This window comes from Bubalus kerabau, chromosome 13, assembly GCF_029407905.1.
Source record: "Bubalus kerabau isolate K-KA32 ecotype Philippines breed swamp buffalo chromosome 13, PCC_UOA_SB_1v2, whole genome shotgun sequence".
Taxonomy (NCBI): Eukaryota; Metazoa; Chordata; class Mammalia; order Artiodactyla; family Bovidae; genus Bubalus; species Bubalus kerabau.
Genome location: NC_073636.1, coordinates 60477006 through 60492729, shown reverse-complemented (window position 1 = coordinate 60492729; position 15724 = coordinate 60477006). Strand labels below are relative to the sequence as shown.

Below are 15724 nucleotides of genomic sequence, written 5' to 3'. Positions count from 1 at the left end.
TTTCCCTCTATTTCTTTGCATTGATCACTGAGGAAGGCTTTCTTATCTCTCCTTGCTATTCTTTGGAACTCTGCATTCAGATGCTTATATCTTTCCTTTTCTCCTTTGCTTTTTGCAAAGTTAGATATTTTATGAAACTTCAAAACTGAGTGACTTCCCTCTCAATGTGCTCCCTGCTCCACAGTTTTCAGTTGTCCACTTAGTAGGTCAACTGCCTCCTAAGCAGTTTACAAAATGTGTTAACCCTTGGCTGCTGAGACACCCTAGCTGTGCAAAAACCTTAAAAGGATAATTTTCAGTAGAATGAATTTTCTACTGGGATTTTCTTACCAAGGCAACTCTGTAGGGTGTATTGTGTTAGACATTTCTTAGATATGCAGTGCCTAGAATATCATTTTACAGAGCTGTACAACCTATCACATTTGTACATATTTCTTATATTTAGATATTGCTGAAAAAAGAAAAGGCAAAAACAGGAAATTGCTCATAGATCCAGTCAAGGAGATCAGTAGCAAAATTATGCATAGACAGCTTACTTCCTTTACGGACACACTCATGGTTTTGGAACTTGCACCTCCTACCCAAAGATTGATGATGTGGAAGCAAAAGGGAGGAGCAGATATACTTCTGTCAACTGCTGCCCAGGATTTGACTCATGCTGAACTGAAAATGGTAACAGTTTCCATACTTTTACATGGGTGCAATGTTTGGTGATAAATAAATACATATTTATATTCATATATGCAACAATTTAAACCCATGAAAAAACACCCCCTTACTTTTGAATTAATTTGCTCGATGTATGTACATGAATTATAGTTTTTACTTTTTAGCATATGTGCTTGTATTTTGAATTGCTTTACTTGTACAAAAAATGAGGAAAAGTGTATATTTTTACAGTTGTTTACAAAATGCTTTGTGTCCTCTGGCTTTAAACTTGGAAGAAAATTGATACAGAAGGAGTCAGTAAAGGAAGAAATGGAAAGCAAAAACATATTAGGTGAGACATCCTAATTCTGTTGGTGTTGAAGGGAATGTTGTAGAAACAAAAACGTGATTTTACATTTCAAAATAAAGATGGGACCTAATTCCATATTCCCAAATGTAAATGCTCTTAGAAGAATACTTGAACTTAAAAGAAATCGTTAAATCAGCATTGTATTTTTCTATGTGCAGATTAATTTTTGTCCAACAAACCACCTTAAAAAGATGAAGTATATATACTATGTGGGCTATTCTTAATCTCACCCTTTCCCACCTCCCTTATCCTCATAGGCAGTACTCACAAGCCTTTGATAAAGAAAATTTTTATATCTAGTAGGATAATATATCACTTTAAGACAACTAACCTGAGAAATCACTTGATAAGAATAGCATTTAAACAATACAGTTAACCTGAAACATAGACATTTCTATCTCCCAGAAAAGACATGAAATATTAATAATTATTATTGTGACTATTATAAAGGAATAATAAAACCAACTTATTATTGTGGTGAATGAACTCCTGCTTCCTGGAGGCATTAAAATCTGCTGAACAATATACCAAGATGGGCTTGAATTATCCATGTTGTCTTGAGAGTTGAATGTGTGGGAGCAAGTGTGGAGGAGATAGTTGATGGAACATGGCAGTAGAGGTGATAAAGAGGCAAATGAGGGGAAAGGGAAATAAATATGTGAGACTTGGGGTGCTATCAGAAAGCTTGTGCATCCTTAAATTCGTGGATTCTAAGTTGTCTGTCAAAACTTTTCTTTTGCAAAAGCCATATTCCAGTTTTAAGTTTGAAAGAAACTTTGGTGAAATCTTTTTTACTTCCTTAACAATTCAGAGACCTCCATGATGGAAGAGCCAAATTTCCTGCAGGAGTTAAGTCAACCTAAAACTTGGAAGGAAGTGACTGATGGATCAAAATGTAGTTCTCATGAGAATACCAATAAAAACATTAACTCTGATGTAAGTTAATCAAAGAGAATCATAAAAATATTATCTTCCTGACATATATAGTGAAATAAAATTGAGACTCTGGTATATCTTCTTACATTTATAGTTTATATTTCATCTTATGTTATTCTATATCTTCCTTAGTATGCAACAGTACTGCAGGGTAATACGTAATTTCCATCCAAAACAGTTTTTCTAGAAGTTTAAGATATAATAGTAAATCACAAGATAAGTAGTTTCATACTGAAATAGTATTTTGCATGGTACACTGAATAAATTATTATCTGTGAACCTGGTCATATGCTAAGGCCTCACATTCAGTATACCAAGGAATTCTTAAAAACTCTAGACAATACACCTATTAAAAAGAAATATGCCCATGTTTTCCTTCTATTCATAAATTCACCCTCCTATCTCTATGACTAGTATGTGTTAGATCCATGAATTACCTTGGTCTTGAATCTGAAGTGAAAGTGAAAGTCACTCATTCATGTCTGACTCTTTGTGACCCCATCAACTATATAGTCCATGGAATTCTCCAGGTCAAAATACTAGAGTGGGTAGCCATTCCCTTCTCCAGGGGATCTTCCCAAACCAGGGATCAAACCCAGATCTCCCACATTGCAGGCAGATTCTTTACCAGCTGAGCCATCAGGGAAGCCCAAGAAGACTGGAATGGGTAGTCTATCCCTTCTCCATGGGATCTTCCTGACCCAAGAATTGAACTGGGATCTCCTGCATTGTAGGTGGATTCTTAACCAGCTGAGCTACCAGGGAAGCCCAGTCTTGAATCTGAAAGAATATCTAAAGATCCGTTACCAATAAAATTATTTTTTTTCTATTTGAAAAACATAGTTATTAAAAACATAGTTTTAAACAATGTGCTTTCCAGTATTTTCCCAGTGTCACTTTCAGTTCAGTTCAGTCACTCAGTCATGTCCGACTCTTTGCGACCCCACAGACTGCAGCACACCAGGCTTCCCTGTCCATCATGAACTCCCAGAGTTTGCTCAAACTCATGTCCATTGAGTGGTGATACCATCCAACCATCTCATCCTCTTGTCGTCCCCTTCTCCTCTGGCCTTCGATCTTTCCCAGCATCAGGGTCTTCTCCAAGGAGTCAGTTCTTCACATCAGGTGGCCAAAGTATTGGAGTTTCAGCTTCAGCATCAGTCCTTCCAATGAATATTGAGGACTGATTTCCTTTAGGATTGACTGGTTGGATCTTCTTGCAGTCCAAGGGACCCTCAAGAGTTTTCTCCACCACCACAGTTCTAAAGCATCAATTCTTCAGTGCTCAGCTTTCTTTAAAGAAAGAGGATGAGATGGCTGGATGGCATCACTGACCCGATGGACGTGAGTCTGAGTGAACTCCAGGAATTGGTGATGGACAGGGAGGCCTGGCATGCTGCGATTCATGGGGTCACAAAGAGTCAGACACAACTGAGCAACTGAGCTGAACTGAACTGAAAGTGTGTAATATTCACAGAAATTAAAAGGGAAAACATGATAGGGCTCCACAAACATGTATATTAAAGAATCAAATGCAACCCATTATACTCATGCAAAGAGTACATCATGAGAAACGCTGGGCTGAAAGAAGCGCAATCTGGAATCAAGATTGCCGGGAGAAATAACAATAACCTCAGATATGCAGATGACACCACCCTTATGGCAGAAAGTGAAGAAGAACTAAAAAGCCTCCTGATGAAAGTGAAAGTGGAAAGTGAAAAAGTTGGCTTAAAGCTCAACATTCAGAAAACGAAGATCATGGCATCCGGTCCCATCACTTCATAGGAAATAGATGGGGAAACAGTGGAAACAGTGAGAGACTTTATTTTGGGGGGCTCCAAAATCACCACAGATGGTGATTGCAGCCATGAAATTAAAAGACGCTTACTCCTTGGAAGAAAAGTTATGACCAACCTAGACAGCATATTCAAAAGCAGAGACATTACTTTGCCAACAAAGGTCCATCTAATTTAGGCTATGGTTTTTCCAGTGATCATGTATGGATGTGAGAGTTGGACTGTGAAGAAAGCTGAGCGCTGAAGAATTGATGCTTTTGAACTGTGGTGTTGGAGAAGACTCTTGAGAGTCTCTTGGACTGCGAAGAGATCCAACCAGTCCATTCTGAAGATCAGCCCTGGGATTTCTTTGGAAGGAATGATGCTGAAGCTGAAACTCCAATGCTTTGGCCACCTCATGCGAAGAGTTGACTCATTGGAAAAGACTCTGATGCTGGGAGGGATTGGGGGCAGGAGGAGAAGGGGACGACAGAGGATGAGATGGCTGGATGGTATCACTGACTCAATGGATGTGAGTCTGAGTGAACTCCGGGAGTTGGTGATGGACAGGGAGGCCTGGCGTGCTGTGATTCATGGGGTCGCAAAGGGTCAGACACGACTGAGTGACTGAACTGAACTGAAAGTGAAAAGTCAATTAAACTATACCGTAGGAAGCTTCTAACTTAGTCACAATCATAGATGCCAGTTGGGGAATGGAGCTTGGAGACAGGTTGAAGATGAAAAGGGGTCCAACAGCTTCTATAGTGATGAGAAAGGAGCAATGGGGAATGGAGAATTTATCTTCTTCCACTTCCCTTCCAGCGGACACAGTTTTTCTTCACTCTTGCCATTGGCAGCTCCAGCAGCAGTGACAAGAATCCTGTCATAGCCCTAGGAAGGGATATTAATATCGCTTCTCCCATTCTCATTCCCTCTGCTTACAGTTCTTCCTCTGCCACGTGGTTCTGGCATGAAATTAAAGGTAGGGGACTAGGGCAAAGACAGACTGCTTCAAAAGAAATGGTCTCAGATGCACAGCAGCAGAGACTTTTGATATGAAGTCTGTGATAGTGATAGAAATAGGCAGGAAAAAGATATTGGAGGAATAAGAATATAAGATAGAATATAGAATATAGGAATAAGATATAGGAGGAAAAAAGCAATGAGGGCAGAACATGCAAGTTCTTCATGTGTGGGAGGCATAAAGAAAACAGGAATATCTAAGTCTGGGATATTTCAGAAATGATATTTTGAGAATGCAGATAGTATTTTAAATTCATTTTAGAAATGAGCATCCATGTGATTAAATCATTTAACAAAATGAGGTTGTTCCTGTGATGGCTACTACTACTGTGACGGCTTACCTACATTTCCCTGATTTGCTTTAGCAGGATATTGTTGAAAGGGTGTCTTCAGCTGCTGAGGAATCATCTTTAATGAATGCCATCTTGGCACAGGAAATTGAAAATTGTCCAATGGAATTGGTAAATAGATGTATAGTCTTGAGAATGTTCTTTAAAACTTTGTTCCTAAATAGTTAGCACCTTATTTACCCCAAAATTATTTTTAGCTGTCATGTTACTTTCTAAAATTACAGTTTAAATTTGTGATCTTAACAAAGATGTGTATGATTAGCTTGACAGAGCATATGTAGAATTGCTTTGATCTTTTATTCTTTCTTTGATTTATTTTGAAATTTCAAGTAATGTTTTAAAAGATATGAGATTTTTATGCTTATCAAATGTAGTCCTGGTTAAAATGTTGATAGTCATTTTTTAAAGTTATTAAAACATCTCTAAAGAAACAGAGCTGTATCATGGGGTATGCCTTAAGACATTTGAAATTTTATTTTTCAAATGAAAAAATGTTCTGACTTCTAGAGATCAGAAAAAGGGAATGGTCTTTACTGACCATTTCCCATTCCTGACTGTATTTCTTATCTGTTCACCATTTGTGGAAATAAAATAAGAATGGGATTGAAGGTTAAAGCATAAACTTCAGGTAAAGGAATACAAAATTCAAAGGGAATGGTCTACAGAGAGGACCACAAGTCCATAGCAAACCCTGAGCTAATATCGGACTTACCTGACTCCACAGAGATTACTATCACCTTTCTATAATCCCTGTCCTACAGTGCTGAAGGCATTTTTAAGATTGTAATAAATTTTGACAAAAAGTTTCTTAGTAAACAATATTGAAGCACCTAGTAATGCCTAATATTAGTTTCTTTTTAGATAAATTATCTGTATAATGAGTTCCAAGACTATTAAATTGGTTTTTTTCATATGACTGAATTCTCTGGATAATCTAGGACAGAATAAATACCTGAAATTTTTACCTGAAGCGTCCAAACAGCTGAGCCAGAAGACAGCTGAGTCACTTTCACCTTTCTCTTTGCTTCTCAGTTCACTTCAGTTCAGTTGCTCAGTCGTGTCCAACTCTTTGTGACCATGAATCACAGCATGCCATGGCCTCCCTGTCCATCACCAACTCTTGGAGTCTACCCAAACCCATGTACATAGAGTCGGTGATGCCACCCAGCCATTTCATCCTCTGTCGTCCCCTTCTCCTCCTGCCCCTAATCCTTCCCAGCATTAGGGTCTTTTCTAATGAGTCAACTCTTCACATGAGGTGACCAAAGTATTGGAGTTTCAGCTTCAACATTAGTCCTTCCAATGAACACCCAGGACTGATCTCCTTTAGGATGGACTGGTTGGATCTTCTTGAAGTCCAAGGGACTCTCAAGAGTCTTCTCCAACACCACAGTTCAAAAGCATCAATTCTTCGGCGCTCAGCTTTCTTCACCGTCCAACTCTCACATCCATACATGACTACTGGAAAAACCATAGCCTTGACTACACAGACCTTTGTTGGCAAAGTAACGTCTCTGCTTTTAAATATGCTGTCTAGGTTGGTCATAACTTTCCTTCCAAGAAGTAAGCATCTTTTAATTTCATGGCTGCAGTCACCATCTGCAGTGATTTTGGAGCCCCAAAAAATCAAGTCTGACACTGTTTCCACTGTTTCCCCATCTATTTCCCATGAAGTGATGGGACCAGATGCCATCATCTTCATTTTCTGAATGCTGAGCTTTAAGCCAACTTTTTCACTCTCCACTTTCATCAAGAGGCTTTTTAGTTCTTCTTCACTTTCTGCCATAAGGGTGGTGTCATCTGCATATCTGAGGTTATTGATATTTCTCCCTGCAATCTTGATTCCAGCTTGTGCTTCTTCCAGCCCAGCGTTTCTCATGATGTACTCTGCATATAAGTTAAATAAGCAGGGTGACAATATACAGCCTTGACGTACTCCTTTTCCTGTATGGAACCAGTCTGTTGTTCCATGTTTAGTTCTAACTGTTGCTTCCTGACCTGCATACAGGTTTCTCAAGAGACAGGTCAAATAGTCTGGTATTCCCATCTCTTTAAGAATTTTCCACAGTTTATTGTGATCTACACAGTCAAAGGCTTTGGCATAGTCAATAAAGCAGAAATAGATGCTTTTCTGGAACTCTCTTGCTTTTTTGATGATCCAGCAAATGTTGGCAATTTGATCTCTGGTTCCTCTGCCTTTTCTAAAACCAGCTTGAACATCTGGAAGTTCACAGTTCACGTATTGCTGAAGCCTGGCTTGGAAAATTTTGAGCATTACTTTACTAGCGTGTGAGATGAGTGCAATTGTGTGGTAGTTCGAGCATTCTTTGGCATTGCCTTTCTTTGGGATTGGAATGAAAACTGACCTTTTCCAGTCCTGTGGCCACTGCTGAGTTTTCCAAATTTGCTGGCATACTGAGTGCAGCACTTTCACAGCATCATCTTTCAGGATTTGAAAGAGCTCAACTGGAATTCCATCACTTCCACTAGCTTTGTTCATAGTGATGCTTTCTAAGGCCCACTTGACTTCACATTCCAGGATGTCTGGCTCTAGGTGAGTGATCACAGCATTGTGATTATCTGGGTCTTGAAGATCTTTTTTGTACAGTTCTTCTGTTTTTTGTTTGTTTGTTTTTGTACAGTTCTTCTTTGCTTCTAGACACAGGTTATTTTTACATATGGTCAAGAAAACCACAACACAGCACAAGTTCAGCTGTTTTAATAATCAACTAGGCTTTCCACACAATGGACTTAGCTGTAGGGTATCCAGATAGCTCAAGTAGACAGGCTTTAGCAAAGTGCACAGACTATTTTTTCTGAGGCTTTTCCTGGTTAGTTTAGTTGTACAATATAGGTGAAGCTGCAATCTCATGGATCTTTAACAAGGAGTTGGGCCATTACTTTTCACATTTGAAAAATAGCTTTTGTGTATTTAACAATAAAATAAAACATTAGTAATTGGGTGAACTAATTTATCCCAGAATCAACCAGTAAGGAATAAACATAAACATTTTACCTAGAATTTAGAAAACTGTACAGAATAATATTGACCATATTTTCAGATCAGTCTCTTTGGCATGTAAGAAAGGATGCTGTATAGGCAGAACCAGGAAGCCAGTGCAGCTGGCAGGAATGGGGACTTGGCAGTCCCTTTAGCCTTAGATGATTTAAAACATCATATAGGATATTCTGAAGCTTTCTGAAGTCATCTTGGAGTCGATGAAATTGAAAGCACTGTTAGGAAGTGTCTGGGCTCCAGAGGTATACGTGAAAGCTTGACAAACAGTGGAGCTGTAATAAGGGTAACACAGAAGCTGTTAGGTTGCATGATAACAGAGATAACATAGGAAAAATTATAAAGTATTAATAGGTCAGATCTGTGCCGCTTGCCCATCCCCACCCCCAAACCCTTTATAGGCATGCTTTTTTATCAGACTTAGCAGCACTTTTCCTATGCTCAGTTCTGTTCTCAGTTTATAAGTTGTTAGTTGGTAAGGAGACTTAGAGTGAGTTCCTGTGAAGGGATTTCAAGTTTACAATTTTCAAATATTATGGTGTTTCTGCAAGTGACTAAAAACTGAAAAGAAGATTGAAAAGTTGGATCTATTTACATAATGTGAAAGGCAGTGTGTTGATCTTTTTTTCAACAAGGCATCCTTGAAATTTGAAAGGTTCCTAACCCAATTGAACACAACTCACTAAACATCAGTTATTGTTAGAACCTTTATATCTCCAGATAAATTCAAATAAAGATCTTTATAATGCAGTTCTTCTCTAACTTTATGTTTACTCCTGTCATCTGAGTTCAGATTGACCAGAGCTGGGACAGTCCTAGCCAAAAGTGGTCATCTTTACCTTTAAAAGTAAGGGTACAATGCCTGGGATGCATCACCAATACAGATGCAGAATCTCCTACTCTGGAGCCCCTTGTCAGAAGATAGCCTGGGAGCATAGATATCAGCCTATAAAAACTGAGCTGTATCTGTTTGTTAGTCTTATTCTCTCAACTGCAGATGATAACCTCCTTATTTGTCAGGACCCCATGTTACGGTTGTGTGTCTTGTGTTTCTTTCTACACTATGGTTGGCAGATAGTAAACAGTCAATAAATTTTGATTAAAGGAAATATTTTATCAATTTTTCAAACAGGAGTCATGGGGGAATGAACAAAATATTGAGGCAGAAAAATGGAATCTAAGAATACTTCAGATGTTACATAGTTTGCAGGTACGACTTGGTAGGGTTTATCAACACTGTTTTTAGTTTTAAAAATAAAAAGTTGAGTTCAATCCTCTAGATATTAATAAAAATGAAACCATTTTCACTGTGTTCTTGTTGAGGCCAAATTACTCTATAGTGAAATGTATTGTGAGCTGTATACCCAGGGCTAAGTATGAGTTTGTTTTTGGTGCCCATATGCTGTAATCAATTCTTACCCATATGCATGTCCCTAGACATCTATGCTATGTCTCATTCTTGTGTTGAGCAGGCTGTCAACTAATTCTCAATATGTAATTAAATTTATAACAGTTTAAGAACAAAACAGATAATTTCAAAATTTTTTTTTTATTTTATTTTATTTTTAAACTTTACATAACTGTATTAGTTTTGCCAAATATCAAAATGAATCCGCCACAGGTATACATGTGTTCCCCATCCTGAACCCTCCTCCCTCCTCCCTCCCCATTCCATCCCTCTGGGTCGTCCCAGTGCACCAGCCCCAAGCATCCAGTATCGTGCATCGAACCTGGACTGGCAACTCATTTCATACATGATATTTTACATGTTTCAATGCCATTCTCCCAAATCTTCCCACCCTCTCCCTCTCCCACAGAGTCCATAAGACTGTTCTATACATCAGTGTCTCTTTTGCTGTCTCGTACACAGGGTTATTGTTACCATCTTTCTAAATTCCATATATATGCGTTAGTATACTGTATTGGTGTTTTTCTTTCTGGCTTACTTCACTCTGTATAATAGGCTCCAGTTTCATCCACCTCATTAGAACTGATTCAAATGTATTCTTTTTAATGGCTGAATAATACTCCATTGTGTATATGTACCACAGCTTTCTTATCCATTCATGTGCTGATGGCCATCTAGGTTGCTTCCATGTCCTGGCTATTATAAACAGTGCTGCGATGAACATTGGGGTACTCGTGTCTCTTTCCCTTCTGGTTTCCTCAGTGTGTATGCCCAGCAGTGGGATTGCTGGATCATAAGGCATGTCTATTTCCAGTTTTTTAAGGAATCTCCACACTGTTCTCCATAGTGGCTGTACGAGTTTGCATTCCCACCAACAGTGCAAGAGGGTTCCCTTTTCTCCACACCCTCTCCAGCATTTATTACTTGTAGACTTTTGGATCGCAGCCATTCTGACTGGTGTGAAATGGTACCTCATAGTGGTTTTGATTTGCATTTCTCTGATAATGAGTGATGTTGAGCATCTTTTCATGTGTTTGTTAGCCATCTGTATGTCTTCTTTGGAGAAATGTCTATTTAGTTCTTTGGCCCATTTTTTGATTGGGTCATTTATTTTTCTGGAGTTGAGCTGTAGGAGTTGCTTGTATATTTTTGAGATTAGTTGTTTGTCAGTTGCTTCATTTGCTATTATCTTCTCCCATTCTGAAGGCTGTCTTTTCACCTTGCTAATAGTTTCCTTTGATGTGCAGAAGCTTTTAAGGTTAATTAGGTCCCATTTGTTTATTTTTGCTTTTATTTCCAATATTCTGGGAGGTGGGTCATAGAGGATCCTGCTGTGATGTATGTCAGAGAGTGTTTTGCCTATGTTCTCCTCTAGGAGTTTTATAGTTTCTGGTCTTACGTTTAGATCTTTAATCCATTTTGAGTTTATTTTTGTGTATGGTGTTAGAAAGTGTTCTAGTTTCATTCTTTTACAAGTGGTTGACCAGATTTCCCAGCACCACTTGTTAAAGAGATTGTCTTTAATCCATTGTATATTCTTGCCTCCTTTGTCAAAGATAAGGTGTCCATATGTGCGTGGATTTATCTCTGGGCTTTCTATTTTGTAATTAAATTTATAACAGTTTAAGAACAAAACAGATAATTTCAAAATTTAACATATTTTTATAAAAATAATTCATGCTTAGTCACCCAGTCGTGTCTGACTCTTTGCAACCCCATGTACTGTAGCCTGCCAGGCTCCTCTGTCCATGGGATTATTTTCCAGGTAAGAATATTGGAGTAGGTTGCCATTTCCACCTCCAGAGAATCTTCTTGACCCAGGAATCAAACTACTGCAGGCGAAATCTTTACCACTGAGCCATTAAGGAAGCCCCATCCATGCATATAATTTTGAAAGTTCAGTATACAATGCTGTAAGGCTAAAAGGGAAACACAGAAGTGTTTTGTCCTATCCCCTCCTTATCCCTAAGTTCTGCTTTCCAGAGGAAACTGAACTATTTCTTTTAGATTTATATCTATACTTCTAATTACAAGTTCTTACTCCTCTATCCTAATATTTCAGCTTTACATTTTATCTGCTGAGTTCTTTCAACAGAAAATGAAAATTTAACTTAGTTATATCTCCCCAACCCCAGTCTATCTTCAGCACAGTATTCAGCCATTCAGTTCAGTTCAGTCGCTCAGTCCTGTCTGACTCTTTGCGACCCCATAAATCACAGCACGCCAGGCCTCCCTGTCCATCACCAACTCCTGGAGTTCACTCAGACTCACATCCATCGAGTCAGTGATACCATCCAGCCATCTCATCCTCTGTCGTGCCCTTCTCCTCCTGCCCCCAATCCCTCCCAACATCAGAGCCTTTTCCAATGAGTCAACTCTTTGCATGAGGTGGCCAAAGTACTGGAGTTTCAGCTTTAGCATCATTCCTTCCAAAGAAATCCCAGGGCTGATCTCCTTCAGAATGGACTGGTTGGATCTCCTTGCAGTCCAAGGGACTCTCAAGAGTCTTCTCCAACACCACAGTTCAAAAGCATCAATTCCTTGGTGCTCAGCTTTCTTTATAGTACAACTCTCACATCCATACATGATTACTGGAAAAACCATATCTTTGACTAGATGGACCTTTGTTGGCAAAGTGATATCTCTGCTTTTTAATATGCTGTCTAGGTTGGTCATAACTTTTCTTCCAAGGATCAAGCATCTTTTAATTTCATGGCTGCAGTCACCATCTGCAGTGATTTTGGAGCCCAAGAAAATAAAGTCTTTCATTGTTTCCCCATCTATTTCCCATGAAGTGATGGGACCAGATGCCATGATCTTCGTTTTTTGAATGCTGAACTTTAAGCCAACTTTTTCTCTCTCCACTTTCACTTTCATCAAGAGGCCCTTTAGTTCTTCTTTGCTTCCTGCCATAAGGGTGGAGTCATCTGCATATCTGAGGTTATTGATATTTCTCCCAGCAATCTTGATTCCAGCTGGTGTTTCATCCAGCCCAGCATTTCTCATGATGTAGGCAATGGCACCCCACTCCAGTACTCTTGCCTGGAAAATCCCATGGACAGAGGAGCTTGGTAGGCTGCAGTCCATGGGGTCGCTAATAGTCGGACACGACTGAGCGACTTCACTTTCACTTTTCACTTTCATGCATTGGAGAAGGAAATGGCAACCCACTCCAGTGTTCTTGCCTAGAGAATCCCAGGGACGAGGGAGCCTGCTGGGCTGCCGTCTATGGGGTCACACAGAGTCGGACACGACTGAAGCGACTTAGCAGCAGCAGCAGCACTCTGCATATAAATTAAATAAGCAGAGTGACAATATACAGCCTTGACATACTCCTTTCCTCATTTGGAACCAGTCTGTTGTTCCATGTTCAGTTCTAACTGTTGCTTCCTGACCTGCATACAGATTTCTCAGGAGGCAGGTCAGGTGGTCTGGTATTCCCATCTCTTGAAGAATTTTTCACAGTTTGTTGTGATATACACAGTCAAGGGCTTTGGCATAGCCAGTAAAGCAGAAGTAGATGTTTTTCTGGAACTCTCTTGCTTTTTCGATGATCCAATGGATGTTGGCAATTTCCTCTCTGGTTCCTCTGCCTTTTCTAAAACCAGCTTGAACATCTGGAAGTTCAGGGTTCATGTACTGTTGAAGCCTGGCTTGGAGAATTTTGAGCATTACTTTGCTAGTGTGTGAAATGAGTGCAATTGTGCGGTAGTTTGAACATTCTTTGGCATTGCCTTTCTTTGGGATTGGAATGAAAACTGAACTTTTCTAATCCTGTGGCCACTGCTGAGTTTTCCAACTTTGCTGGTGTAATAAGTGCAGCACTTTCACAACATCATCTTTTAGGATTTGAAATAGCTCAACTGGAATTCCATCACCTCCACTAGCTTTGCTCCTAGAGATGCTTCCTAAGACCCACTTGACTTTGCGTTTCAGGATGTCTGGCTTTAGGTGAGTGATCACACCATCGTGATTATCTGGGTCATGAAGATCTTTTTTGTACAGTTCTTTTGACTATTCTTGCCACCTCTTCTTAATATCTTCTGCTTCTGTTAGGTCCATACCATTTCTGTCCTTTATTGAGCCCATCTTTGCATGAAATGTTCCCTTGGTATCTCTAATTTTCCTGAAGAGATCTCTAGTCTTTCCCATTCTATTGTTTTCCTCTATTTCTTTGCATTGATTACTGAGGAAGCTTTCTTATCTCTCCTTGCTGTTCTTTGGAACTCTGCATTCAAATGGGTGTTATCTTTCCTTTTCTCCTTTGCCTTTAGCTTCTCTTCTTTTCACAGCTATTTGTAAGGCCTCCTCAGACAACCATTTTGCCTTTTTGCATTTCTTTTTCTTAGGGATGGTCTTGATCCCTGACCCCTGTACAATGTCATGAACCTATGTCCGTAGTTCTTTATTGCTCTAGAAGATTTCTTCAGCTTTATCCTCATTTTTATTGAACTTTTTTGTTTTCCAGGAGTTTTTTTCTCAGTTATTATTTTGTTTTAGTAATAATTTTATTATTGATTATTTTATTTTTAAATTATTTTATTTTATAGCATCTGAACAGCTACCCACTCCAGTATTCTAGCTTGGAGAATTCCATGGACTGTATAGTCCATGGGGTCACAAAGAGTTGGACACTACTGAGTGACTTTCACAATCTATTTATTTACATTTAATAGTTTTATTGAAGTATGATTAACATAACAATAAACCATACCTATTTTAAAATATACAGTTAGATAAATTTTGATGTATTTATGGAAACTCTCACCACAGTCAGGATAGTGAACATATCTACAATCTCCAGAAGTTTCTTTGTGTCTCTTGATAATCCTTTGTCTCATCTCCCCCACTGGTCCCCCTCCCCCAGCCCCCAGCAACCATTGATCTGTTTTCTCTCAATAGTATCCTAATCATTTTTTGTGGATGGTATCTTCTCTTAATTTTCCAAGGTTATAGCTTTCTCCTACTGCCCTCATTGTCTGTTTCCTTAGTGATTCTCTTGGATATTAGAAATTTTATCCAAGTGTTTAATAGATCTTTGGTTTTTATTTAAGAATGAGACACCAAAAAGCTGATTGGAGGTTATATAAGCATGGGTGGGGCTTATAGACTTTTTGTCTTCATAGCTAGATAATTTTGGGTGTCCCCACCCCCACCAATACATACGCACACAGATGTCATTATCTATAGAATTTTTTTCCTTGGAATGGTCTATTTTTGCATGGTCAAATCTACTGTCTAGAAGATATAAGCATGACGTCCATGGTTGAGGAAACAAAAGGGAGTAAGGGAGAAGCTGGCAGTCTCACTGTTTAGATATTAGAATTTCCCTTAATCCCCCAGTTTGTAACACTTCTCTTCCACTATCCACAGTGCCTCGTATTCCAAGTCTAAAACCTCATGGTGGTACCTCCAGAAAGACAACTTTCTGCCTCCTGCTAGGGTTCAGGACTAATGGTCTCCTGATTCTGGAGGTGGTATGGTAAACCTGAGGGTCTAATTGTTTTCAAGTAGCCTTTTAAGGAATTCTCATATTTTTAACTTCACACTTAATTTCCAGCTTATGACATATTGCTGCCTATAATCACTGATCTTTTCCTAGGTTTTCTTTCATTTAGGGATTTTGTTTCTGTTTTGTTCAAATGTGTTTGTTGGGATGGTCTCCCACTCATCTTGATTTTGGATTCTTTGGTGCTACTTCTGTCTGAAGCAGCATCCTTCAGTAAGCCTTGCTTTTATTCCTGTAGGGTGGCAAGAACAAGGAGCAGCCAACACACAAAACCACAAGTGTTTGTGCACGGCTAGAGCTGGTGGTGATTTTATAGTATCCTGGGCATTTCACATCCATAGAGTAGGAACTGGGGCTCTGGACCATGTGCTTCTTCTCATGTTTCCTCTTCTCCTTTTTTGGAGAAGGATGAAGGTGATCCTTTGCAAGAGGCATCTCATAGGGAGGTTTTCACTGCTGGAAATGCTCATTTTTCCCACATTTTTCATGTTTTATTGTACTTACACTCAAATTTCACCATTAAATACTGAGCATAAGTATATGCTGGCCTTATGTCCAGATTTTTGAAATGCAAAGGTAAATTGATGAATGGCTTTAACAATGTGATATATTAGACACTGTAAAATATATTAAACAATTAGAGAATCTAGAAGGAAAGTAAAATTCTGTCTATATACATTTACCCATTT

General features: G+C 39.0%; 1 protein-coding gene and 1 pseudogene across 7 annotated transcripts in view; one reads left to right on the top strand and one right to left on the bottom strand.

Moving 5' to 3' along the window:
- RAD21L1 (RAD21 cohesin complex component like 1) overlaps positions 1 to 15724 on the top strand; it is a 41694-nt gene that overhangs the window by 22698 nt on the left and 3272 nt on the right. For 5 of the 7 annotated variants that reach the window (XM_055544660.1, XM_055544665.1, XM_055544658.1 and 2 more), the window contains 5 exons: positions 446 to 672; positions 901 to 1000; positions 1830 to 1954; positions 5118 to 5213; positions 9251 to 9328. In XM_055544660.1, the coding sequence (XP_055400635.1) occupies positions 446 to 672; positions 901 to 1000; positions 1830 to 1954; positions 5118 to 5213; positions 9251 to 9328 (626 nt within the window). The remainder of the gene's footprint in view (positions 1 to 445; positions 673 to 900; positions 1001 to 1829; positions 1955 to 5117; positions 5214 to 9250; positions 9329 to 15724) is intronic. The other 2 variants (XM_055544661.1, XM_055544662.1) reach the window with 2 other exon arrangements.
- Positions 15221 to 15470, bottom strand: LOC129625806 (40S ribosomal protein S27-like; annotated as a pseudogene).